This window comes from Podarcis muralis, chromosome 4, assembly GCF_964188315.1.
Source record: "Podarcis muralis chromosome 4, rPodMur119.hap1.1, whole genome shotgun sequence".
NCBI classification, from domain to species: domain Eukaryota; kingdom Metazoa; phylum Chordata; class Lepidosauria; order Squamata; family Lacertidae; genus Podarcis; species Podarcis muralis.
The window spans coordinates 67,246,474-67,273,542 of NC_135658.1; the positions used below are offsets into that span (position 1 = coordinate 67,246,474).

General features: G+C 41.5%; 1 protein-coding gene across 11 annotated transcripts in view; it reads right to left on the minus strand.

Annotated features, from left to right (window-relative positions):
• Nucleotides 1-25,923, minus strand: part of GLRA2 (glycine receptor alpha 2) — a 115,460-nt gene extending 89,537 nt beyond the window's left edge. For 2 of the 11 annotated variants that reach the window (XM_028727655.2, XM_028727659.2), the window contains exons 1-2: nt 24,987-25,918; nt 22,504-22,637 (exon numbers count right to left, since the gene is read on the minus strand). In XM_028727655.2, coding sequence (XP_028583488.1) covers nt 22,504-22,637; nt 24,987-25,054 — 202 coding nt within the window. In that variant the 5' untranslated portion in view covers nt 25,055-25,918. Of the gene's footprint in view, nt 1-22,503; nt 22,638-24,986 lie in introns of those variants that run through there. The other 9 variants (XM_028727654.2, XM_028727653.2, XM_028727652.2 and 6 more) reach the window with 8 other exon arrangements.
• Between the last annotated feature and the right edge of the window lie 1,146 nt (nt 25,924-27,069).

Genomic DNA, 27,069 nt, shown 5'->3' on the forward strand with positions numbered 1-27,069 from the left:
ACTGTATGGTGCTATAAGGCACTATCCTTCACGCCTACCAAGGACCCCTCCCAATTTGTCACACGGTGGGTTTTTGCAGGTTGTTTGAGGAGGTTGCTTGATTTTTTGTCTTTGTTTTCTTCGGGTTTTTCAGGGGTGTAAGTGTTTAATCTAGGTATTTTGATCCTCAAAGTATTTTGAGGATCACCAGTTTTTTCCCCTGTGAAATGTATTTTTTTGTGGTACCCATGACAGTTTCTTTGATTTTGAAATGTGTTTATCAGCTGAGCTCCTGGAAGACAAATAGTAGTTACTCTCTAACAAGTGTGTTAATTAGCACACTGCTGCCAAAATGCCTGTGTTAAATGTTTTGTTGAATGCCACTGTAATTATAATGCTTTCATGTCATGGTCACTGTCTGATTTTTAGATATTTCATTTCCCTCTGCCCTTGCGTCTCTCTGTCTTACTCCTGCATATGATGGGTACTGATGCCTGCCAATTTAGGACTACACCTTCATGCATCTGTTGAAATGGACCGTAGTCCACACAAGGCGCCATAAAACTATTTGCTTTTCTTACTGAAAAAGGCTTAGAAAACTATGAAATCTGCATGCAGTCCTAAATTCCCAAAGGAACTCTTACATTATCTGGTATACGGCATAGAAAAGACCTGTGGAAAAGATTCTTCAGTTGCTTTTCACTCCTCAGCAAAAAAAAATCAACTGAAATATTGTAATGTTTGGATTCTTTGATAGATGATTTATTTAAAGAGAAAACACGATGGAGTGAGGGGGCTAAACTGACTGCTGACTCTTCTACTAAAAATTTGGACATCTACAAGGGGCAGGGCCTTTGCATTCATATATATATTATTTTATTGTTTTGTTTTAAAAGTGCAAATGTAACAGAAATAAAGAAAATAACAAATAAAAAATGTAAGCCATAAAGCACCACAGCCTGGAAAGACAAAAGTACAAAAATACAGCACAACTCCAGAGCCTTTACTGTAGTGGCACCCTGTTTCCTCAAATGCCCTCCATAGGAGCTCAACCGACACCAATTTTATGATTGTTTCAGCACCAGGTCAACACTTATCTACTTGCCCCCAGGCACTTTTTACAGTTGGTATTTTAGTCTGCTCTGGTTATTGTTTTCTTTTTATAATAATTGTTTGCCTTATGTATTCTATCGTATCATTTTTGGTGCTGCGTTTAATGTTATTCATGCCTTACTGCATGGATAATGGATGGTCTAGAAATAATAAATTGAAGAATTTATTACTTGTAATTTAGCCACAGAGAATTCCCTGGCTACTGTGGTGATGGTTGGATTTTTATTGGATTGTAATGGACTATTTTATTGTACTGGTATTTATGTGTTGCAAAATCTCTTGGGATATTGAAGGAATGGCAGTACACAGATGTTCATATGTGCAAATAATTGTTAAAATGTTTGTTTAACATGGTTGAAAGAAAGAAAGAAACAAACAAACACGATCTGTCCATCACTTGTCATTGGTCGCTTGTTTGCCTCAGATCCATTTCATTTAAACATTAAAGTTTGAGACAAAAGATTATAGCAACACACTGCACAAAATAGTTCTGTCTACAGTCTCCACTAATGCAAGATTGATTTTTACTAGACAGCAAGGCATGATGCAGATTGCATGACAGCCTCATCAGTGCTCATCCTGGGAGCAGTCATGGAAACTTTCATTCATAAGCTGACACAGTGAGTGCAATAGGGCAACTCGACACTAAGGTGTGAAACCACTGTGGCCTTTCCTCATAAAATTATACATTGTTAGCCAAGGTGATTTTATGTACTAGCTAATAAATGCTTTCAGATTTATGAAATATATCTCAGGGTCAACATTTACATATCATGCTTTCTAGAGCAAAAATCTCCTATCAATCAATCAATCAATCAATCGTCATGTGACTGAATAATGCATACTGTCCCAGCGTTACCATTTTGTCATTCACATTGTTAAAGTACTGAATATTTCACAGTATTTGTAAATGTAAATGCAGCTGCCCAGTGGACTGTGTTCACAAAGCACCACAGGTGTAGATTTACAGGAAGAAAGCCACTAGCAAACGGAGCTGAGCTCTTTATTCCAGGCCTGGCGCAGATCTGGTTTAGAGAGTGCCTCAACTGAATAAGTTGGCGGCCACATTCTCAGCACTGTGGCATTCTGGGAAAGCAGTAGGCTTGTCAGCAGCCAGGTGTAACTTCAAACTACATTTTAATAGCAATGAATGGGTTCTGTTGAAGCAGATCTTATTTTACAGGTCAGGTGACCTGTGAGTTCCCAACAAGGCTAAGCAATTATCTCTATCCGGTGGAGCTATGCCAATTTGTGCTGGAGGTATTATTGCAGCTGCAAATTTTTAACTTTTACACCTCAGTAATAATGTCAATGAAACATTTTTAAGCTGGCAGAAGCCTTCAGGAAGAAATATACTGTATAACTTCGTTTAAAAAGTGGCCTAATAGAAGAACATAGCTTTAATGGCACATAAGGAAATAATGAGTTGGTTCATGGATCCCTGGTTTTAAATATATAGGGTGGAATTAAAAGGAGCACTAAGGGGTATGCCTGATCCACATAAACATTTCTGCCTGCCTGATGGAAGAATTTGCCCTCTTCTCTTCTTCTAACCCCCTGCAAGTCAACTTTTTGGAGGGGCAAGTGGGGAGAGGAGAAGGATGAAAGGCCCATTGTGCACGTGGAACCTTTTACGCTGCCCCCAACTAGCACAAACATGTTGCTGAATCCAGCCCATACTGTGTGGATATGCACTGCGGCACCTACTGTCTTCACAGAATTATAATTCCCCAGATTCATCATGGGAGCAGCCCCATGACAGAAAAATCCATTTTGAGTGTAGCCCTGCCCTGGATTTAGTTTTCCATAATCATGATTTTATTATTTATTCCCTACCCATCTGGCTGGGTTTCCCCAGCTACTCTGGGTGGCTTACAGTGGATATAAAAACACCAAAGCGTCCTCATTTCTTCCAAACCAAAACAAAATACCTTCTCATAGTTGAGTTCTGAATCAGCAAAACCTTGCTAAAGATCCTGTAGCTAGGATTAGCCTTTCCTTGCATCTGCCTTCTCCGGAGACTTGCTTACTAATCTATTCTTCTAGAAGCTCTGCGGTGCTTTATAAATTGAAAGCATTTAGTGTCCAGTTACCCACATTTTGCTGATGTCAACCTACTGCGTGCGTTGAAGCCCTATCCCTATTGACTTCAGGCTCTAACTTGCTTTGGTAATTTGATTCACAATTCACTGGGAAGTTCTCATGCCTTCAGTGGCTGCCATACTTTGTTGTGGGTTCTTGTGTGAAATACAAGGGTTTTTTTTTGGGGGGGGGGAGGGGTCTCCCAGTGCTTTTTTATATGTAATGGTACTCAGCAGTAAGAAGTAGAATCACATATATATTTTTATTCTTGTTGCTTGTGGCATCCATTTTCTATGCTGGCACCTGTGACACTTTTAAATATCTAAGTCCAGCCACCAGAATAAGCCTACTAAACATTAACCTGTAAAATATAGAGAATGCAGATACACCCCTTTCCTCTACTATTCCTCTACTTGGTGAAAGCACCAAGAATGAAATCATACAGCAAAATATTATTGTTCTGTATTTTTATAGCCTTCAGAGGAAACCAATGCCTCCTTATTGGCCTTATGGCACTAATTAAAATGGCATTTTAGGAACTTTGATACAACCAGCCAGTATCCCAACTAAATGATAAAGAAACTCAGAATGTGAAAGACAGAATGAGATGATCACAAGAATCCAAAAAAAAGGAATCGTGCATATGACAAAGCCTCCAAACTGCTACAAGTACAAATCAAAGGTAACCTTCCCATTGAAGTTAGTTTTTTTTCCTTCCTTTTATGCTGTCATTCTGTGTGGAAGTTTTGGGACATTATTCTGCTTCTTAGATGCTGTGTGTCAAAAATATAAAGGGCCCTATGTAAGATATCTGTTGAGAAACCTTAATCATCTTGCAGTATTTTGAAATAAATGGAACTTAAAAAGACTTAAAAGCTGGGCTTTGACATAAATTCCTTTTAGTCAATATTACTATTCATTGACAGCAATTTTGAGCAACCATTAAAAAGAGAACTAGTTAAAAAACAAACCCTCTAGGACCTAAAATGTAGTAATTGTATGGTATTATTTTATGATTATGCAGTTTCTTGGAAAAATCAAATAAGGTCTAAAATTATTATTCTGCTTTATCAAGCACAAACTCTTATCTTCTTAAATTCTTTATCTAGGGTATAAATAGCATAGCATATATACCCAGTGGGACATGATTGTGGGGGGAAATGTTGATTTTGGTTCTCACTGTGGACACATCCTCCAAAAGCTGCCCTTGCCCATTAAGGTAAGGTAAAGGACCCCTGGACATTTAAGTTCAGTCAAAGGTGACTATGGGGTTGCGGCGTGCATCTTGCTTTCAGGACAAGGGAGCGGGCGTTTGTCCACAGACAGCTTTCCGGGTCATGTGGCCAGCATAACCAAACTGCTTCTGGCACAATGGAACACCGTGACAGAAACCAGGGCACACAGAAATGCCATTTACCTTCCCGCCACAGCGGTATCTATTTATCTACTAGCACTGGTGTGCTTTTGAACTGCTAGGTTGGCAGGAGCTGGGACAGAGCAACAGGAGCTTACCCTGTTGTGGGGATTCGAACCACCGACCTTCTGATCGGCAAGCTCAAGAGGCTCAGTGATTTACACCACAGCACCACCCACCAAAGCATGACGCAATGTCATGTATGTTGGGATACTTCCAGTGAACTGTACCTTGTGTGGGGATCACCAACATGGCACCATTGAGGTCTTCTCCCTGGTGTTCATGAACCCTCTGAGCTATCCCTCCCTCACTGCTCTTTTGGTCATGAGGTGGTGAGAATGGTTCTGTTTTCATCCACTGAGAAGAATGTAGAGTTGAAGAAGGAAGTTGAAAGAGTGCCACTCTTTCTCGCTTCCTCTTTCAGCTCTATGGTCTGTGAAGGTGCCTTTTAATTCTAGTAACTCTGTCTTTTACCTGGATTTCTAATTAAAGTGTGGGGGGGGGGAGAGAGAGAGAGAGAGGGAGAGAACATATTCTCTTTCTGTGTCTTGGGGAGATGGGTGATCTGGGAGAGGGGAGGAGAGAAGTCACCAGAGTGGGTGGTGCCCACTTTACTTGCTCCACATTCCAAATGAGCCTGCAAACCTAACAAAGTTGGTGGTCACTGCCTTGAAGAATGAAGCGTTTATGGAGGCCAATGACATATGAACATAAAAGCCCAGCTTGGTTAGACTAAAGGCCTATCTAGTCCAGTATTCTGTTCTTATAGTGGTCATCCAGATGCCTATGGGAAGTTCTGATCACAATCCCCAGCAACTGGTGTTCAGATGTATCCTGCCTCTGATATTGGAGGCAATATCCATTCATAGCCCTGAATGAATTTCCTGCCGGAATGTGTGTATAACACCTTTTAAAGCTACCCAAACTGGATACCTTATAGCATGTTACAGCTGCTATTGTAGCTGCTAAGAGTTTTTGGAAGGCTGATATACAAAGCAGAAAATCAGATCATACCTGATTATTGCCGATTAAGCAACACAGAAGAGCTACTATCTCCTCGTGTCCTACTTAGAATCCGTGCCAGAATTTTGCTGTTTGAAGTGGAACCCAAATGACACCCCTTTTCCCCCACCAGGGACAATAATTTTCAAAGTCTCACTCCCATCACTGAGACATCAATTCCTGCCTTCATCTCTCCCATCTTGCCTGAAGCAAGTTGCTTCACCCTGCTGCATGGCCAAATTGCTAATGCATATCACTAATGCGGAGCTCGGTGCTAGCTCCATCACACAGAGAAAGTTGGAAACCGCATCCATGCTATGAATTTTCCATGCCACTTGCAGTAACATATAATATAAGGGGATTCTTACAGCAGCTGGTGCTCTCCAATCAGGCTGAAGGTTTATGTTATGAGCGGTGCTACATGGCTCTGTGATGGCATTGAAAAACAATTGCACAGAGGCTGTTTCCAGATTCCTCTGTATGACACAGGAAGACATAAACCGGCTCCAGGAATCTTATTCAGGCATAAACATGTACTTAATGAGTGCTCTGAATATATATTATGTAGTAATGCATCACTCTTAAATGGTCCATAAAGAGAAGTTGTACATGTTCAATGACCATGTGTATGCACAGGGATAGAAGAAAGTTTTGGTTCTAAAATTGAATCTAAAATTCAGTTCCCCACATTTCGACAGCAACTTGAAATTTCCTGTAAAAAATAAATATCTATGAAGCTTTGTCAGCAATTCAGTGTGAATTTCTCCCAACACGCACATTTTTGTATGCAGTTTTGGCTAATATATACAATTTTGTAAGCAACTTCCACTAAGAAAATGCATTTCTCATGTTAAAACAATGTTTGCAGCTGTTTACTTATGAAGGAAAAACGATGAGAAGGAGAACATGATAAGGGAGTAGATGTATGGTGTAGAGAATTTTTTCTCCCTCTCTCATAATACTACAACTAGGGACTGATAGAAGGAAGTACCTCTTAACATAGTGCATGGTCATGGATGACTTCAAACCAATTCATGGAGAATGAGGCTATATCTTCCTGTAATTTTGTACATCCCCTTGAAGGGGCAACTGTACCCTAAAAGGTGGTATAAATATCAGGTATGAAATAAAATATAAAATGAAAATGAGATGGGATGGGATGTGAACAAAACAGGTTCAAATCCTTGTTAATTTATGGAGCAGCCTCTCAGCATAAAATACATTTTTGGGATGATAAAATGTGATGCTGGTTTATTTTAACCTGCTTTGAACTATTGTCAATAGGATGCAAAACAATAATAATAATGTAAGGTACCGGTACTTTCTAATTAAAGGAACAATTTCTGAATATCATTGGAGTAATCTCAGTACTAGGTAGCTTACTTTAATGCCTTCCCTCCTGTTCAGGAAAAAAACACTCATAACTTCTCAGTACAACCTCCCAATTAGATCAAAAAGTATCATAACATGAAGGACAAACAGAGCTGTTTCACCTCAAATAGCTGCTATCAAAGCCACCTTGAGGTTGACCTACAATGAGGTCAAAACAGACTGCAAATTTCAGCAGTTCAGGCTCAGGAGAAGTGTTGAGTGCTGCTTTAGTGGCACGGCTCTTTGTTGAATTTAATAAGGGTTAGAAAGGTGGCGTGAGAATAGGACAGAACTTCTAATGGAAGGAAACGTCTGCTCAAGGCAAAAACAAAAGCCTCCTAAGAATGGTATGTGAATAACGAGGTCTGGGGATTGAAGCCTTAGAGAGCACAGTGGCTTACAGTGCAATCCTAGCCAGGTCTGCTGAGAAGAAGTACTCACAAGTCTTTGTGTCGCAACATTGTGGATTCCCCGACCACATACAGCATCCACACCAAGGCCAGAGATGACCCATTTTCCTTCCATGGTGCCTTATTTAAAATTAGGCATTACAAATACTAATTCCTCACACCCAGGTGACCCCAAAACATATGGTTTAAAGCCACTCACCCAACAATAGCTATAGACCTACATCTAGTTTCCCCTTCACTCTGTAGGGCCGGAAGTCATTAAGAAAATAAGGCTCTGACTGAACACCTGATTAGTTTATGCATAGATTCACTACTAGCACAGGAAAAGCAGCTCAGCATTGTGAAAGGTGTTTGGTTTAGCCCTGTTCTCACCTTCGTTTCCACACCCTTCTATAAATGATGGGGAAGCTAAGCATGCCCCTCTGACCTTGTCCTAAGCTTTTGCATCTGCTGCCCCATGATCAGATCTCTACACATTTGGTAGAAACTGCTCCCTGAATTCCCAGGGTTCCTGATCAATTGGAAGAAACTCAGCTATAACTGTATGCAAATATTGCCCCAATTTCATCTTCCACAGAACATATGAAAGTCAAGAGCAAGCCCCACTGAAACATGGAACCTGGGGAAATCTCGCTTCCTTATCACATGTTGACCGAATGCAACTGTTTCATTTTAAGCTGGGTGGGGTATAAATATTTATTATTATTATTATTAGCTGTTAAATTAAATTAGGTTAGCTTATTTGTACTGCTTTAAATAATGCTGCATTTCCCTCCAATTATTGACACTATGGTTATTTTAAATTGTTTTTGGAATTGTTATATTTATTGTTGATTGCTTGATGTTGGCCACTTCGGGCACAGGAAAGCGGCATACAAGTAAACAGATGGTGATGATGAGAATGAAAGTGAGACGAAGACTCTGACAGTTAGTGTAATATTGCCTTGAACATGACCTGACTGTGTTGGATCAATGATCACCCTCACACTGCATTTGAGAACAGCTTTGTCCCCTTTTATTGTGATTCCCAAATCACAAAAAGGGAAAGTGCTTTTCGGCATTATGGAAAATCTTCATTTACAAGACTTAATCATTCTTATGCAGCCTTAATCATTCTTATGCAGGATGAATACAGGATTTCTTTGATGCTGGTAAGTCTGATGACTTTTTTTTCCATTGAAGGTGGCATGATAAAGATATTGTGGTGTGTACACTCAACCACTATTGTCCCTGCTTTACGAGTTTTGCAGAGGGTTAAAAAAATTTCTTCAAAAACTCAGATAGACTCTATAGCCTGGGGAAAAATGATGACCATGTACATCACAGGAAACAATAGAATCATAGAACTGTAGAGTTGGAAGGGACCCTGAGGATCATCTTGTCCAACCCACTGCAGTGCAGGAAGACACAGTTGTCCCATAGGGGGATCAAACCTGCAACCTTGGCATTAACAGCACCATGCTCTAACCAACTGAGCTATAGTTCCATCCTCTTTTAGTTGGATCCAACTGCCAGTGATTCCTCATAATAGATACCATGGACCAGTTGGGGGGTTTGGTTCTGAGTCTTCTAATCAAAAGGCATATATAGTCACATCCCCCCACTCCACCCCACCATAATCACTACAAAATCTGATCCTTTGTCCCATCCAGCACCATATTCCCCAAGATACTCCCAACTTCCTTCACATGCAATGTATGGGTGTAACATGGCAGCCTTAAGAAGGCAGCAAAAGCAATGGCGAAAATATAACGCCCAAAGCATGACGGAGGGGTTACAAGAAGCAGTGGAGTCATATGTGGACGAGGAGCTGTGCTGGGATTGGGCACTGGGAAGGGCAGCTGATGGAGACATAGGGCAGCAAACTCTTTTTTCATTTGTCATACTTGGTAATGGAGACTTCCTGACTAATCCTTAATTTTACTTAGATGTATGAAGGAACCTCTGGTGTCTTAACATGGATTACACACTCGATGGGCTGCAAATAAAACTTTCCACATTAATACAGAACAAGTGGATGGGTTCATAAAAGAGCACGCAGCCATTGTCTCTGCAAACTGCTCCCACCCGTTGTGCTTTTGCCGTCAGTTCTCAGAGTCCACCAGTTAATGGCTTCCCATTCCAACTAATGTGACAGGAGAGAGAAAAGAAGCGCACTTTGCGCTTTCACACATGCCAGTTAATTCAAACTCTCAAATGGAAGGACTGAGTGCTTCCAATTGCTGTGCCACAATGGCATAATGAAGACAGAGTTGTGCTGCTGAAATGCCTGGGCAATGATAACAATGGAGATGGATTGGAAAGGAAGGGCATGGAAGAAAATCGAACTGGGCTTGAAATGTAACATGCCCAGCTTGAAACATGGAAAATCAGAATTGGTTTTATTTTAATTATTTCTATTACTCACCACAATTCTCAAGGCTAGATATCATGTCATTAAGTGATTTTGGTCAGTTGAAGGCAAGCCCTTTCACAGCAGGACTTTGAGTAGGGGGCAGTTTTTTTTGACTCAAGTGTCTCTGGGTCCAGAGCTCTTCAAATGGAAAAAAGTTGGGGTCCCTTTCCAACCTTACAATTCTATGATTCTATGATATGTGTTGGAATTTAATATCTTGGTGTTTTCTGCACAAAATCACAGGGCCGGATTCAACTACAGCGGAACCTCGGGTTAAGTACTTAATTCGTTCTGGAGGTCTGTTCTTAACCTGAAACTGTTCTTAGCCTGAAGCAACACTTTAGCTAATGGGGCCTCCTGCTGCTGCTGCCGCGCCGCCGGAGCACGATTTCTGTTCTCATCCTGAAGCAAAGTTCTTAACCTGAGGTACTATTTCTGGGTTAGCGGAGTCTGTAACCTGAAGCGTCTGTAACCCGAGGTAACACTGTAATGGGTCCCACTAGCTGAAGCTCAGGCAAAAACCTCTGCTAGTGAAACAGGCCTTCCTCCCCCCCCGCCCCCCCCAGTTGACTCTGGGTAGGAGTCAGAAGAACCTCCAGAACTGCACATGGGAAGAGGAGAGGGGAGATAGTTCCATCAGGCAAGCAGGAATGCTTACATTGACAGAGCAATCTCCTTAGCGCCACGCTGAATTCCTCCCAAAGACTTGACACAATGGAAACCATTCAAGCAAAATATTTGCTTGTAATAGCCAATCTTTTTATTAGGTGGGCTTGGTATTTTAAGTCTATTCTGATATTTCAATTATCAGTTACGTTGCTTGTCTTTTTGTTTTTAAAATAGATTTAATTATGTATTATTGCTCAATCTCTGTTATCTGGGATTCAAGCAGCCTCAGTGGCTAGCAGTGCCTTTTACCAGTTATAGCTGGTGTGCCCATTACAGCTATTATTGGATGGGATAGCTCTGCTGTGGTGAATCATGCGCTGGTAACCTCAAGACCTGATAAATAGAATGTGTTCTATGTGGGGCTGATGGGGCAGGTATAATCTCCTCTAACTTTGGTTGAATGCCGTCCCAAATCTATATACAATTTTAAATTACAGTTGTGTGATACACAAAGGAGGGAGGCAATGTCCATGTTGAGCACTGTTCAAATTCCCATACTTCTTTTATTTATTTGTGTTGTATTACTTGGTTGTCTCCAGAGAACAAAAGAGACAAAATGGATATGGTTGTACAGATTATTGGATCAAAATTTGTTCTCAAGTGTGTGTAAGATTTATGGCACTCAGTAGTTTCTTGACATGCTCAAATAAGACAGATCACTTTCCCTCCTCTTTGTCTTGAGCTGGCTTACCATTCCTCATGCTTCTTTACAGACAGTCTCCTTCTACTGTGCCAGCATGGCATTCTTTTCAGACTAACAAACATCCCCGCATGACACTGGGATGTACTGTATCTATGTGAAATCTATCGGCATTGAGAGACCTCCTGCCATCTCTTCAGTGACAAGCAAAATCTGAATCCTAGTTTCAAGAGCTGAAAAGATAATATACACAACCTGATCACTGGGCAGCTTTCTGCATTTGTAGAAAGTAAAAACAAATGGAATGGAATAGAATATTTTCAGGGGGGAAGCCAGGGCTTTTCCAGAGGCCAACAAAATCTGGGTTTTATCTCCTGAGCAATCATTGTGCATACTAATAGCAATATCAGTTGATAGAATCATAGAATTGGAAGACACCACGAGGGCCATCTAATCCAACCCCCTGCAATGCAGGAAGGAGTCTTTTTGTCCAACGTGGGCTGTTCTCTGACAGTCAGTCCTTATGTAGCCAAAAACAATACCACCCACCAACAAGTGGAGGAGTGGGGAGCCTCCAGTCCATAGGTCTGCCAGACTTTCCCATTTGGCTTCTTTTGGCCAAGCCACACCCACCTGCCCTACAGATACATCAGATCAGAGGCAGGTAGAGGAGGAGCTTTCACAAAAGGGACTTTGCAGACAAAATGCAAAGGCAGCAGCTGGTTGCCAGGTGATTGTTCCCTATCTAGCATTAATGGACAGATTAAGGCTTGCATTGATGGTATGCAATGAAGAACATGAATTGAGGGACACACAGACCCTCACATGACCAAGTCTTCAGAAACAAGTCACCACCCATACTGTTTATATCCCACACATCTTAATGGGTTGCCCTAGCCATGCAGCTTCCAACATATATAAATACATAATAAAAACATTAAGCATTTAAAAAACTTCCCTATAAAGGATTGCCTTCAGACAGCTTGGGGGCTGGATAACTCTATACCCTCCAACATTTATCCAATGAAAATAGAGACAAGTAAGGAAAAGTAGGACATTCTGGGATCAAATCAGAAACCGGGGTGGCTTCTTTAAATCAGGGGCGTCTCTGGAAAAGGGTCTTGAAGGGTCTGTAATATTACACTAATAGGCCTGTATGTGTGATGGACTGGTGTGAATGTGATCCCTCTCCAAAGGTGTGGATGGGTGAAGCACTGCTCTGATCAACCCATTGCTTACTTGTACATGGGGAAGAGTGAGAAACAAGGTGCTCCTCTACTGTGTCTCATCAGACCTCCATCTCTCCGGATCTCCATTATATGCGCTCAGTGTTCCATTTTCAATACAAACATTGGCATTTTTAGACAACAAATGAAATGGATATCTCTTGGGTTTCTACTAAGCACTTTACATACCACCCCTCTTCACACATTAAGAAGCTGTTTCCATGCAACAACTGTTCCCCCCACCCTTCATTCTGTTGTTTACTTGCTGTTGAATGTTTCCTTTCTCTAACTGAGTATTTTCGGTAATTAATTTTTCTCCCCATGGTATTGGCAAATTGCCATGCAATGGGTTTGAACGGGGGGTGGGGGTGGAATCCACGGAAAACCGATTCCCAGTGCCAGAAAGATAAAGTACAAAAGCCATTATCTGTAACTGTTGCCAGGGTAAATTATAAATAAATGACCTAGTCCAGTGTGTTTATTATCCAGCTTTAAACCCATTGACTCAGCATGAAAATAACATGACGCCAAGAGATGAATTGTAATCAGATACACCCCCCGCAACCCCTGCCAAAACTGCAGCTCACAAAGACTGAGACAGCAGTAAGTTTCACACGTCCTTTTGCATCAGAAGGAGTGACTTGGGGCACATTGTCACTCTAGAACATGAAATAATAGCCCTGTCACAGCACTGAAGGCACTATATATAGTACGGCCTCATTTGTCCAGAAGTCCTCAGGGGTGGGGTGGGTGACAGTGGCTAAACAGAGGAAAGAGAATAGTTCTGCTTACATAGAAATGTTTAAATGCACATGTGGGCTGATGTATACATTCAGAACAAGCCTGTGGTGGAATTCTCCTGGGATGGAGCCACTTTAGGTTGCAGGAAGAAGGTTGCCTGTTTGAATCCACATCCAAACTCTCCCACCCATGGAAAGCCAGAGGAAAGCCTGGTCTTCCTCTTGATGTAACAGGGGCTTATCCACATTTATCTTTCCTCCACACTTTCCAAGCATAGTGCCAAGATCTCTCTCTCTCCTTTTGTGCCCTGCAGCTTTCCCCACAAAACCTGCTTTTTTTTAAAGTTGAACTGGAGCAAAGAGCAATCTGAAGAAAACCCAATTAGATGTTTGTTGTGCCTCAGAAAGCGGGTTCTTGCAGGGAAAGCTCTGGGGCGATGAAAGAGTGCTTGGACACTGAGCTTTAAAGTGTGCGCCTGAACATTGCATAATCCTGGTCCCTTGTGCAGGGGTGGACCTTGGTAATTTGGCACCCTGTGTGAGGCCAAAATTTGATGGCCCCCACCCAGCCCTTGTAATGCCTTCCGAAAGCAGTGTAAGGGAGGCACTAGGCTTTGGGAAGGGACGCGGGTGGCACTGTGGGTTAAACCACAGAGCCTAGGGCTTGCCGATCAGAAGGTCAGCGGTTCGAATCCCCGTGACGGGGTGAGCTCCCGTTGCTCGGTCCCTGCTCCTGCCAACCTAGGAGTTCGAAAGCACGTCATAGTGCAAGTAGATAAATAGGTACTGCTCCAGCGGGAAGGTAAACGGTGTTTCTGTGCGCTGCTCTGGTTTGCTAGAAGCAGCTTAGTCATGCTGGCCACATGAGCCGGAAGCTGTACACCAGCTCCCTCGGCCAATAAAGCAAGATGAACGCCGCAGCCCCAGAATCGGCCACGATTGGACCTAATGGTCAGGGGTCCCTTTGCCTTTACCTTTAGGCTTTGGGAAGGAAGCTCTAGGGCTCTGGCAGTGAGAAAAGAGGACTTTAGGACCCTGTCACAGCCCTCATGCCTCCTTCCAGAACTTGGGGCAAGCGCTGACCAGGCTTCGAGAAGGCACCACCTCCACTCGGCGCCCAGTGCAGGGGAACTGTGCGTGCTGCCTTAATCCCACCTCTGCCTTGTGAAATGGTTTAATAATGGCTGCTTACCAGTTTCCAGATGGGCATTAGCTACTACAATGGATTTGCAACCATCGGTTTTTGGAGAGATAAAAAATGTTTCATGCAAATAATGTAGTGTTTTCCGTCACTCTCACCAGCATTGTTTAATCTGCCAAGTAAAACTGAGGCTGCACTCAAGGCATTCATAACAGAGCTCAAAATGCAGTATTTCACTCTGTACAATGGAATGGATAAGAGAAAGAAAAGGCTTTTTCCAAAGGAAGGCAGAATTAGGCAGAGTCTCCTAATTCTGCTATGAGGGCCATGAGTGATATGCAATAGGGTTACATGATTCTGACACCAAGGGTAAGAGAGACTGCGATGGGTGGGTGAGGTGTCAAATATGCTCTCTGGTGCCTCCAGCAACTCAGCTTTCTCAGCAGAGAGACAAAGCAAGGAGGAGAGGGGGAAGGGCAGATCATCGGCTTTGTACACAGAAGGTGCCAGCGTCAATTCCCAGCATCTTCAGACAGAGCTGAGAAAGAAGAGCTGAAGAGCTGGTTCTTGTCAAAATAGACAGCGTGGTGTCCTTGGAAGTTCTAGGTCTGCAACTCCCATAAGTCCTAGGTAGCATGGCCAGTAGGAATGATGGGAGTTGGAGACCAACAACATTTGGAAGGCACCACACTGGCAACCCCTGAGCTAGAAGGGCCAATCGTATGACTTGGTAGAAAGCATTTCCCTATGTTACTATCAGGAGGGTTTTTGCAAGTTCTATTGTCCCTTGCTATAGCTGATAATATACTACTACGAAACCACAAGATCTGAGCCAAATACTAACATGGCAAAGTCTCAGGGTTGTCGGTGGGCGTGAAGTCAATGCCCATGACATCAAGTAGCTAAGGCACACCTTAACCACTATACAGACAACTCAGTCAAGATGTGCTGGTTGAGAGGAAGACAGCATTTCAGGGGTGGCCATCCCAAAAAGCATACAGTGGCCATCCCATTCAGTATTGTTTACTTTGACAAGCAGTGGCTATCCAAAAGAAACCTGCTAACAGTTTCTTTCAAATGGGAGATTTGAGAGACTAAACCTGGGACCCTCTGCAAGGAAAACATTCTTCCATTCACCTATATACTTTTCCCTAGACATGGCAGATTCACGTATAAAACAGTGGCAGGCAACATGGACTAAAAGTGGCCAGTATGCTTATTCAATGAGATAGAAGTGATTTAACCCCTGTCTAACCTCTGCACAGGTAGCTTCAGTAAGAAGGGGAGAGCTCTGGAAACACACATAATGTACCATAAGCCCTGACACAGGCTGCCTGGCCATATGTTTATCAGGGAAGCAGGTTTGGCCTCACTAGGCTATGAATAGGATAAGATAATGGTCCATTGCCTCTGTTTTCTGCTCACTGGTCAATCTAGTTACTGATGTAAGGGCACACAACTGTCATAAAGGCTGCCTCTCCCAGTAATTGTGCCACTGTAATTCATTTCAGTACCCATAGAAGCACAGAGATAGAGGGGATCTCCAGTATCATTGAGTCTAGCCTCTCCTAGAAAATCCAGCATCCCAGATCTGGGCCAATATCCCAGATATGTGGCCAGCTCTCATAAAACATCTCTAGTGAAAAAGAATCTACCTTCTTCCACTGTTGAACAGCTCACAAAATTATTCCTCTTTTCTTTAAGTTTCCCCCCTTGATAATATGAACCCATTGGTTTGGATCCTCCCCTCTGGGGCAACAGAAACTAGATTTGCTCCAACCATCTATGTGACAACCTTTCAAATATTTGGAGGAGGATATCATATCATCACTTAATAATCTCTTCTCCAGGCTAACTCCATGCCCAGCTTCTTCAACCATTCCTCCTAGGACTTGGCCTCCAGGCCTCTCACAATCTTTCTCACTCTTCTGCAGACCATGATCCAGTTTGTCCATATTCATCTTTAACTATGGTGCCCAGTACTAGACACCATGCTCAGAGTGAGTTCTGTCTAAAAGCAGAATGAGACCATTCCTTTCCATAATCTAGACACTAAGGTGTTGTGCAGTGTGAAGGTGTGGTGAGTATGAAGGTGGTGGCAAAATGCCCTGCCTGAGCTCTTTACTTGTTGTAAGGCGGGCAAAGGAAGCTCAAAACAATGGACAGAAACACTCCTACAAAGGAGATGGAAAAACACTGCAACATTTTGTTGCCGTTCCCACTTTATCTCTCAGTCTTACTAGAAACTCATCTCTATGAATCCAGCTTTGCAGAATAGGAGCACTATTAACAATGTTTCTGCTGGGGGCGTGGAATGATGCAAATTAAGGTAAATGTGACAGTGTCTGCTCAGGATTTGTCATGTTTATGATTTGAACAACATGATTGACTTTATGCATCTTTATTTATTATACAGTCCTAGTGAAGTATGCAAAGTACAAACCTGAGATTCACCCCAGAGCAATTGCAGAGCGGAGGCCCCTCATTAGATGTTTTTAAAAAATGAGCAGTAAAAAGAGTCTTTTCTGATGCCTCATTATGGAAGTCCCAAAGGAGTTTGCTGTTTTTACCCCTGGGTAACTGAAGCTGAGAAATCATTCCCAATTGAAAAAGAGACCTCAAGCACATCTGGATGTTTTAAGCCATCCTAGAAAAGAACAAATGTGTTTTGTATGGTGCCTAGTCCATCTGTGTTATGGCATTTATGTACTTCATATTTTTTTATCATGTCCTTCTACCATTTTTGGAACACAGGTTGGTTTGCCAGTAGCTTTTTTTTTTATTACAGTATTATTATTAATTTGAATTAATTGTACCTACCATATGCTTTTTGTAATCCTATTGTACACAGCTTGGAAACTTAAGTGTTGTATTACTAGCTGAAATAAACTGAATAGTGTGTAAAAATTGTAATCACAATAAGACAGCCGTATTCGTGGCAAAATGACATGCCAACATATATATAGTGTGGAGCACTGGGAAGAAGCATCATGTGCCAAAAAATGTGGGCAGGTGCTTCTTTGTTGAGGACAGAGAGAAAAGACATGCAAACATCTTACATGGTCACCAAAGGGAATGGAGCTGAGTAGGTGATCAATGAATTTCTTAGAAATGTTGAAGAAAGATTTCCTCTTTCATTTTATAAATGAGGAGCTTGTGGCCCTTAAGGCTGTGGATATAATCCTTCAAAATACATCACTCTTTTACCCATATGCAAAGTTTCCCAAATAAAGTAGGGGGGGGGGGGAATAACTGCATGCAGCCATACTCTAAAAGAGAAGTATGAGAGATTGGCTTTATTGTCCAGGCTGCAGTTTGGATAGAAGTTACTAAAAACTGCTAAATGAGATAATAGTATGTCAAGCAGAAGTGAGATATGATGGGAGCAATCACCAGATAAAATCAGTTGGAACCCCAGCTATGTGAGTCACATGTTAAAGGGGCAAGATTCAACAGATGTTTGTGAGGCTCCTAAAGTGGTGTGGGTTCTGAGAATCCTTTGTTTATAGTAGGGGTGAAGGGAAGTTTGGCCCTTCAGATATTGCTGAACTACAACTCCTGTCACCCCTGGCCATTGGCCATGAGAATTGCAGTTCAGCAACATCTGGACCAAAAGTTTCCCATAGGATCATTTATACATAACATATCTGAGGGGTGTGGGTGGTTATATTTTAAAGGGCTGTTTAAAACAGCTTCCCACTGCCACCGAAGATGACGACTTGAACTTATTATTTGCTTGTTACACAAGGAAAAGGTCTCCAAGCCACTTACAAGACCATGTTAGATTTGGCATAGAAAGTAGCATTACTAAATGGTTGGTAGTATGAATCAGATACAAGGAGAGTGTTGAAAGGTGAGTTTCCTTTTTTCGTATAATTATTCTACCTGCTGGCACATATTAATCGTATCTGAATTATTTTCTTCTTTTTGAAAGCTTGTTTCTCGTGCTTAAAATGCTCGAGAATATTTCTGATTCAAATATGCCATTTTATTGTACTGTAGCATTCCCTCATTAGCCAGTAATTAAACGTTTTAAATGCTAATGTACACCTGTTAGACTGTGCAGATCGCATTGGAAGTTACTGGCACAGGAAAGCTCAAAAACGCTCCACAGTGTAAAAGGCTCAGATGTGCTCTGCAGTGTCGCCATAATACCAGACTCTTTAAATCAACCCAACCCAATGTCTTCCAAAACCAGCTTGGTGCCCTCTAGATGTCTTGAAGTTGTGGTCAGAAACTTATAAACTGGGTGAGGCTGTTCTCAGTGACACTTTTACAATCACTTGCCTTCCAAGCATGGGCAGCTCTTTGCCATACTGGTGTCAGGGAATGAAAACAGAAAGAAAAAATATATTTATCTTATCCAGTTAAGAGCATGGAGGAGCACGCAAGTTTTGGACGTGATCTGTGAAGTGTTATATGAATGCACCTCATACATATGAGGTTGAGGTCCCTTCAGCCCCCCCTAAAATATTTAAGGGGGCCACCCCCGCCAGAAGTTAATGGGCATTGTCATTCAAATGGTGCATGTGTGCTGCATCTCGTTATAAGATACTGGGTGGCAAGCAACATCACGCTAATATGATTGTTTCATCAGTGCAAGCATGTGGCAGACAGAACAATCTCTTCTCCCCACAGACTATTGGGAGGGTTCTCCCAACCCTCCAGAGTAGATTTGAGGGAAGCATAGAGGTGCACAGCAGGAGAAGGAGGGGGGAGTCCTGTTGCATGTGCAGGAATCCTTTTGCTAGCTTTTGCTAACTCACTGGGTTCATTGAATCAAGCCCACTTGACATCTATTTTATATTCCAAATAAGGGCTGTATTTCATGAAGCAAAGAATCCTTCCCTCATTTTCATACTATGAAAGTGCAATTGTCTAGAGCAGGGGTAGTCAACCTTTTATACCTACCACCCACTAATGCATCTTTCTTGATGGTAAATTTTCCTTACCGCCCACCAGTGCTCGATGGAAGGAGGATTTAGCTTGTGCCGTAGAACCCCCTACCACCCATCTAGAATCCTGAAACGTCCACTAGTAGGCGGAAGGGACCAGGTGGACAACCCCTGCTCTAGAGCAAAATTTATCTGCATACAATTAACAAAAAATGTTAATTCTGTTAAGAATGAAAACATGTCCAAAACCCTACTTTTTACCATGAGTTCTAAATGGCTTCATCTTCATTAATACTTAATAAATATTCATTGCATCAATGGGGTGTAACTATGGAAAGTTTTGAAGGAGGGTATATAAATTCAGGCCTTTGCTTGAATGTTCTCACAAACAAGTCATACAAAAAAGTAATACAGAAGGTAGCCATATTAGGAACCTTCACTAGGCCAATCTACATATCACAGCACAGTGTGCCTAGCACATCAACTGGTACATGGGCTAAAACTGGCATCTACCTTTAGTAACATAAAGATTGTCTAGTGTCTCTTGGTTCTGTTTTTCCACCCATCAAGGAGCCTGGGTGCTTTGCCTAACGATGGAAGTAACAGCCTTTCCTTCTTTCCTTTTTGGGGTTTCAGGGATGGGAAGCAGTTGTTCAGCAGTTCAGCAGTTGTTATGCTTCTTGATCCCTGCAGGACCTCAGTGCATCCTGAAATCTGCACCTTCATCTGAATGTTTGCTATCTCCTCCCCTATTCCATCTGAAGACCAGATGCAGCTGCCATTGCTTCAACATCAGGAAAAGGTTTTTTGGGAGGTTTTTTTTTAAATCTGCCCTCTGCCCTGCTTACCATCTTGCCTAAAGACAGAATCTGGAGAACTCAAAAGCTTGCATACTATTTGTGAAATTCTTCTAATAAGGATTTGGGAAATTCTCAAGAGCAAGTGTGCAAGTTGGATTACTGCAAGACAATAATTAGGGGCTTCCCTTGTGCTTGACCTGGAAGCTGTAAGTAATTAGTGGAGAATGCCAAGGCCAAGTACCAGGCTATTAGTATACAAAGCCCTTAACAGCTTGGGGCCAGTTTATTTGCCAGATTGCCTTACCTAATATATGCCTGCACAACCATTTCAATCTGTGTATCTGGCACTGTTACAGGTGCCACAAGATACTTGCTTTGCACTTGTAAGAAATCAACCTTTCAGTGTGGCAGCACCTATACTTTGGAACTCCCTGCCAATAGATATCAGATAAGCATTTTTGCTGCACTTTATTTGGTGCTAGCTTAAAACATTTTTTGTTGAGGCAAGCCTACCTAGACATGTAGGTGTTATATGTGCTTTATTTTATTCGCTACTGATTTTTTTTAATTACACTTTGAATATTTGAATACCTGCTTTTAACTGTTTTTTATCAACAACACTTTGTGCATTATTTTATATTGCTGTAAACCACTTTGTGGTGTGGGTTTTTGTCTTGTTTTACAACCAAGCAGTTCATAAGTTTCATTAATTAACAAATCGTTTACTGCCAGCTTCCTAAGCCTGGATCTTATAAGCCAAGAGGGATCCTGTGTTATAAGCAACAGGAAGAGTCTTCTCTGCATCCACCTTTGGCCCTATTCCCATCGTGTAGTGTGAAGAATGTGGCCCTTCCTTTAGCATTATTGCATCTTCCACAGACTAGGCTTGCCATAAATCAGGAAAGTTCCTGACATGTCCTGGTTTCCGGGTGTAAAAACAGTGTCAGGGAGGAATTTTGCCAAATTGGCAAAATGTCAGGGAAAACCACCCAGATGTATGGCAACACGATGGAAAAAGCAGCTTAAAATCACAACTTTGCGAGTGTCAGGAATTTTACTTTTTGAAATATGGCAGTCCTACCACAGACACACGTGCTTATACCCATCTTCTGCAATTTTTACTTCACTGTTTCAATATATTCCTGCAAAGGTTTAACAGCTAGAAAGCAAAGGAAGCAGAAGACACTAAAGATTCCAGAAAAAAATGGATTCAGGGTGCTGTAGGAGGGAGTAGAAGTGAGAAGCAAAGAAGTGCATTTTGTGACCTCTTTTCAAATGATAGCAACACCTTCAGCTCACAGATTCTTGTATAATGTGGCAGTCTGATATATTTGCAAATGCAGTCTTCTATAGGTTATGTGCTCAAATGTGCCACCTCTTGACTACTATGTAGCAGAAAATGTGATGCCCTCCAGCTGTTGCTGGACTTCAGTTCCCATCATCCCCAACCACTGGCCATGTTGGCTGAGGCTGATGGGAGCAATAGTCCAATAACATCTGGAAGGCAAATGACAAAAGTAGCAGAAACACCTGTTTTCTCCACACAACCCGATTATTATGTCTATATACCACTCTGGAAATCTCATCCTTTGTATTGTCCACTGAACAGCAGAGGCTGAAACAGATTTATTTTAAACACATCATGTCTACAATGGCTCAGATCTAAATTATAATTGGACAAGATAACATTTCTGTGCACCAAGGTGAGGGTACCCTCTCTCCAAGTATTTCATGTGCACTGTCTTACTTGCTAATAACTAAACCTTCTGTTTCTTTAATCACCAGCTCACTTATTTCAGAGGGGATTTGACAGTCCAAATAGACTTCAGCAGATCAACCTGAAATAAGGAAGTTAAATGGCATGCGCCTAATACCATGGACATGTATATACAGATTGCTGTGTTTGTTTATAAATCAATGGGATAGGTTTTTTTTTATTATATTCAACTTATGTTCAACATAATATCCTGTTTATGTATAAAATGAGTACGCCTGTTGAACATAAGTTGAATATAATAAAAAAAACTAATTCTCTACCCTGTTTCCATATGGAGGTAATTCAACTCCACTTTTAGAATTGTGTTGAAACCAGTAAAGAACCACATTCCTAAAATCAGAGTAATTACTTGGGCCACTTTACACATGCATATGCATTACGTGGTTCCTCAACGCTTCCAGCTGATTCAGACATGCATGTTCATCACTTGAGAAGTGCAATGTCTAGCAATGAATGGGACATAACAGATCTAACACCACAGTTGGGGCTTTCATTTTGTGCAACATCACCGTGAATAAATTGTCTTCACTCAAGTTCACACCCCAGTCATTTAGTGTACAATGATCAGCTGGATGAAGTCAAGTGTATGTGTGTGAACTAGGCCTTGATAACTACAAGTGAATACACTCTACTAAAAAGCATTTGTGTTTCCAAAATATTAAGTTCTGTTTATGGTGTTGGATCTGTGATGGATCACTCATATACGCAAAGCACATTTTAATTACTGGGTGATTAATATGCTTGTGAGAACAGAGCTTCATAAAGGCCTAAACTAGTGCACATGTAAATATCACAATTGGTATTTTACAGACTCCCAATTAATTTTTAATGGACTTAGAAAGAACTTACCTTTGAAATTTGGCCTTATTCGTGCATCATAACCTGATGTCCGCCCCATCAGTTTGTCCAAGAAATCCGAAGGAGACAGTGCCTGTGAAGGGGTTTTCCCAGATCTGGAATCATGTTCTTTACAGAAAGTTGTCCTAAACAAATAGTTAACTACCATTAGCCATTATTCTTTGATTGAATTCACATAATTACATGAGAGAAATCTATTGCCAATTTGAAAAGAAAGCAACAATATGTTGATGATATTAATAAAGTATTACATATCATTCTCAAATATGGAAGAGCCAACAGCGTCACAACTCTTCAAGAATCAGGCAAAAAATGTCGAAGACTGAGATTTTTTTGTTCAATATTGGCTTTTACTTAGACATCATTGAAGAATTTTATAAGTATCACTGATGGCATATGGCTATTGACCAAACTGCGGGAGGCAGTGGAAGACAGGAGTGCCTGGTGTGCTCTGGTCCATGGGGTCACGAAGAGTCGGACATGACTGAACAACTAAAAAACAACAATCATAAATACGCAGCTGCCTTATTTTGGGTTCATAGTAGTTTAGAAAAACTGGCAAAACTTATCACAGAGAAGTTAGAAACCTTGGCTGTGTTAGTCTACAGAACATTACACAAGCACAGACACTCTACAATCTTAATAGGCATTAATTAAATGACTTGGTTCTTCACCAATTCTATTTATTTCCTCCGGGAAATGTTGAGATGTGAGGTTTTTAATTTTCAATCAGCCCACATCAAGCAAGGAGAATGGCCCCTTCCTGCAGCATTCATATCAATTTATATCCTATTTGGTGTTAATTGTGCTCTCATGCCTTCATAGCTTTCTTCATGTAACATGCTAAGCATTCCCCCTTAAGATAAAGAACAAGAATTACTTGAAATGAACAAATTTGATCCACAAGGAAATGAATTCCATCATAATAACTCTCCCACACATTTTAATATATTCCTTTGTGTCTAAAATGTGTACTTTAATTGATGTATGTTTGAATAAACCATCTAATAGGGATCAGAAGTAATCCTCTCAAAGGGACTTTTACAATAGGCTGTGTTCTAGTGTTATCTTAAAGTAAGTGCTAAAAATTGATTAAATGTGAAGAGAGAGCAGAGAAATGAAAAAGAAATACAATGGGTGGTATCCAACATTAGTCACACTCAGGGTGGATGCACTGAAATCAATAAACTTAAGTCCATTGATTTCAGTGGGTTTACTCTGAGTACGACTAATTTTGGATATCACCCTTTATTTATATAGTGACCACACAAATATGCATTCCGGGTTATTGGACACTGAAGTCAATAAGTATTCCTGATCCCTACAATATGAAGCAGTAACATGTTACCTCATCAACTCTTGTAACATCACATACCTGGTTTCCTTTGGAAGGAAGGGCGGAATGTAAATTTAATAAATAAACAAATAGCATTGCTAAGCAGGACATGACAACCCTTTTTTAAATTGGTATGTAGAGAAATTGTGATAGGCTGATAAGTAGACAAAATATGTAATTGAAAAAGTGGATAATGATCAATTACACCATTGCTATTTGGAATAGCCTTTCATTAGCACCAACAGTTTGCAACAGAAGTGCATCAGCTGTCAGTTACATTGACAAATACATTATCCCTTTGGAAATAAAAACATAATGAAACTCATCTAAAAACCTGATTTGTCCATTTAACTATCCACCTTTTCCTTCTGCTGAACATACAGGGTGTTTAGTTGAAACAATATGATCTAGGCATGTTGAATGTTAAACAGATGTTTCTTGAAGTCATCAAAATCTGCTGGGATAATGACTTCTTTCTGAGGTTTCTTCCACAAGCAATTGTCTGTCTCTTTAGCATCACACACATGAATTCATATCATTTTTTTTACCCCATGTTAATTAATCCAGAATAGCTCCAGTGTTCCAGTTTTTACTCACAGTCACTAATACAGAACAGCACTGCTACTTTGCAGGTAAGCATGCATCTCAAGGATGTGGAAACTCTCCTTTGCCACCCTTTATGATTAGCACAACAGGGAGATTAAAGTGCATTAGAGGTTAACTAAATACACTTGAGTATATTTCCTCAGACAAAAATAAGCCCATGCCCAAAAAAACATATTTTACTATCCTATACAGGAAGAAAAGGGACTAGCTGAGAGATTCCAATAATATTGAAGAAGGTAGATTTCAATTACATGGGGAAATGTTTCCAGTTTCATTGCCCATAAAACATTTTTTTTCTCTAACAGAAAGGGTATCTATATAACTTCACTTGGCCAAACTTGTTTGGATTTTTTAAAAGTATGTTGCCAAGCAACAGCTATTTTCAAATGGAAACCTGTCTGTAGTCTGCATAAATTTAAAATGAAATATTTATCAACACAGCTAAAATATGTCAAGTTTATGGAGTACTCCTCCTGTGTTGTCTTAAATTCCTACAGGTTTAATAGAGGCTTTCGGAACTGATTTCACCTACCTGAAGTGGTGTGTTTCTAAGAAAAAGGCAAACAAGGCTGTCAAAATGTTCACTAGCTGTCGGTTCATTCCTCCTGTTTTCTGCGTTGAGTGTGGAAAAATATCCCAGAAACGGTTCCAGAGTCAATCAAAGGGGAGGGAGGCTCTCAGAAAGTACTAGGTCTTCTCTAAATCCCCAAATCCAACAATAATTTAAATTTCTTTAAAATCAGAAAGAGAAGACCTGCGTTTCTATACATTGGAGACGGCAAAAAATCAAAAGTACCAGTCCTCGGAATCATGGTTAGGTTAAGCCCAGGCACATCCGAAACAGCCAGCACAAAAGATACGAAGCATCTGAACGGGCAGTTCTCTAGGATGCTTTCACCCAAATCCTGAACCCCGCTCAGAAAAATCAAATCCTTCTCTACCTTAGCACCATGCCAAGGGGAATAGCGCTGCTGCCACGCTGGTCTGTCTTCCAGATCTGCTCTTATTTCCCTTGGGCTTGCACATCGGCATTTGTCTGAATCGTCGTTAAAAATGGGGGAAGAAGCTGTTTGCCTCTCTCCTTCCCTCCCTCTTCCTTATCGGCAAGTTGTAAATATCGAGAGGGGGTGATTGGTGTGGAGCTGGAGGGAAAATGCTACGCTCCCTCCTGTGCCGGAATGAGGGAAGGAGCCCTGATCTTACACACGGACTATAAATTTCAGCACTTGGACAGCTCCACGCTCAGCTTGTGCGCATGCTTCTGGCTCCATCAAACGTGACTGGAGTTCAGAGACGTTTCTTCCTCCAGGAACAGGCGCTTAACTCTCCCGTCCCATCGCCTGTTTTGGGTCCCAGCTTCCTCCCATAAACGCAGGGGAGAGAGAGAAGAAATCTGAGGAAAGACGTGGCCAAATCTGCTGTTATACAGCTCCGTGGGGCGGGAGGGATACCAAGGGGGGAGAACAAGGAAGGCGCAGGAAGGGGAGGGGGAGAGACAGAAGAGGCACTTTGGGTGGGGAGAAGTCAGAAACCCGCCATGGTGCCTCAGAAATATCCATTATTTACACTCCTGCCACTTCATGAGAGTTACTGCTGCCAGACTGTATGTAGGGTAGCATAGAAGGAGAGCCCCGGCTTCCCAGGGGTGGCGAGAGCGCTGTGGGAACTCGGTTTGCCTGCCTTTCTCAGCACGGCAGCTCCTGAGTGAAATGGGAAGAAGTGGTGAGGTGGGGGGAAGACGCCAAAGACCCCCAGGACCTCAATGAAGAAACCCCACAAGCGCCTCAGAGGACAGCATAACCTCCCAGAGGGGCTTCGATTATGGAAGCCACCCACTCTCGCCTCGTCTTCTGTGGAAACAAGGCATATCTTTGCACCTTGCTTGCTTGAGAAGGAGGGACAGGTAAGAATGGAGGGGCGTGGAGCCGGTGGGATGACAGAGTGAAATCATATCTTTTTAACCTCAAGAGTTGGAAATGGACCCTATTTGCAAGAGAAAAAGCAACCTTGGGGAAGGAATAGCCTCTTATTTTTGCATGATGGAAGAGGCCACCTTTTGCATTGTCTCCTGGAAATATACAGGATCCTTGACATCATTCAGCTGGCTGTGATTTTAACTCTCACCAGAAAGTCTGCTCACTGAAGAGCCTCTTTATTTGAATCTTCTACAACAGAACTTTGTTTCCAGAGTACATTTAATTAAGAGGTAAAGTGGACAGAGTGCCTGTGTATTTGTAACTCAATAAGATGTGGTGTCTCTCTCTCGTTCTGGCTCTGCTGTAGAAAATTGGAATGTAATGTCAAGCAAACCAGCCCCTCCTACGGCTGATGAAGATGTCAGCCAGATTTTTAAATGTCTCGTTACATACTGAGCATGACATTCCACAAGCAAAGGAGGTACTCCAATTTTATTGCCACTTTTTACACATGAGGATTCAAGAAAGACATGCCAGAGTGAAAGGGGACATTTTCTATGGCTCTTTTTAAATTCAAAAAACAAAACAAAACACAACTTTACATCTTTCCCTCCAAATAAAATGCTCATCAAGAAACTGTATACATGAAGATCAGTATTTAAAATTTGTAATGCCCTGTTTGGGTCAAGAGGAATATTA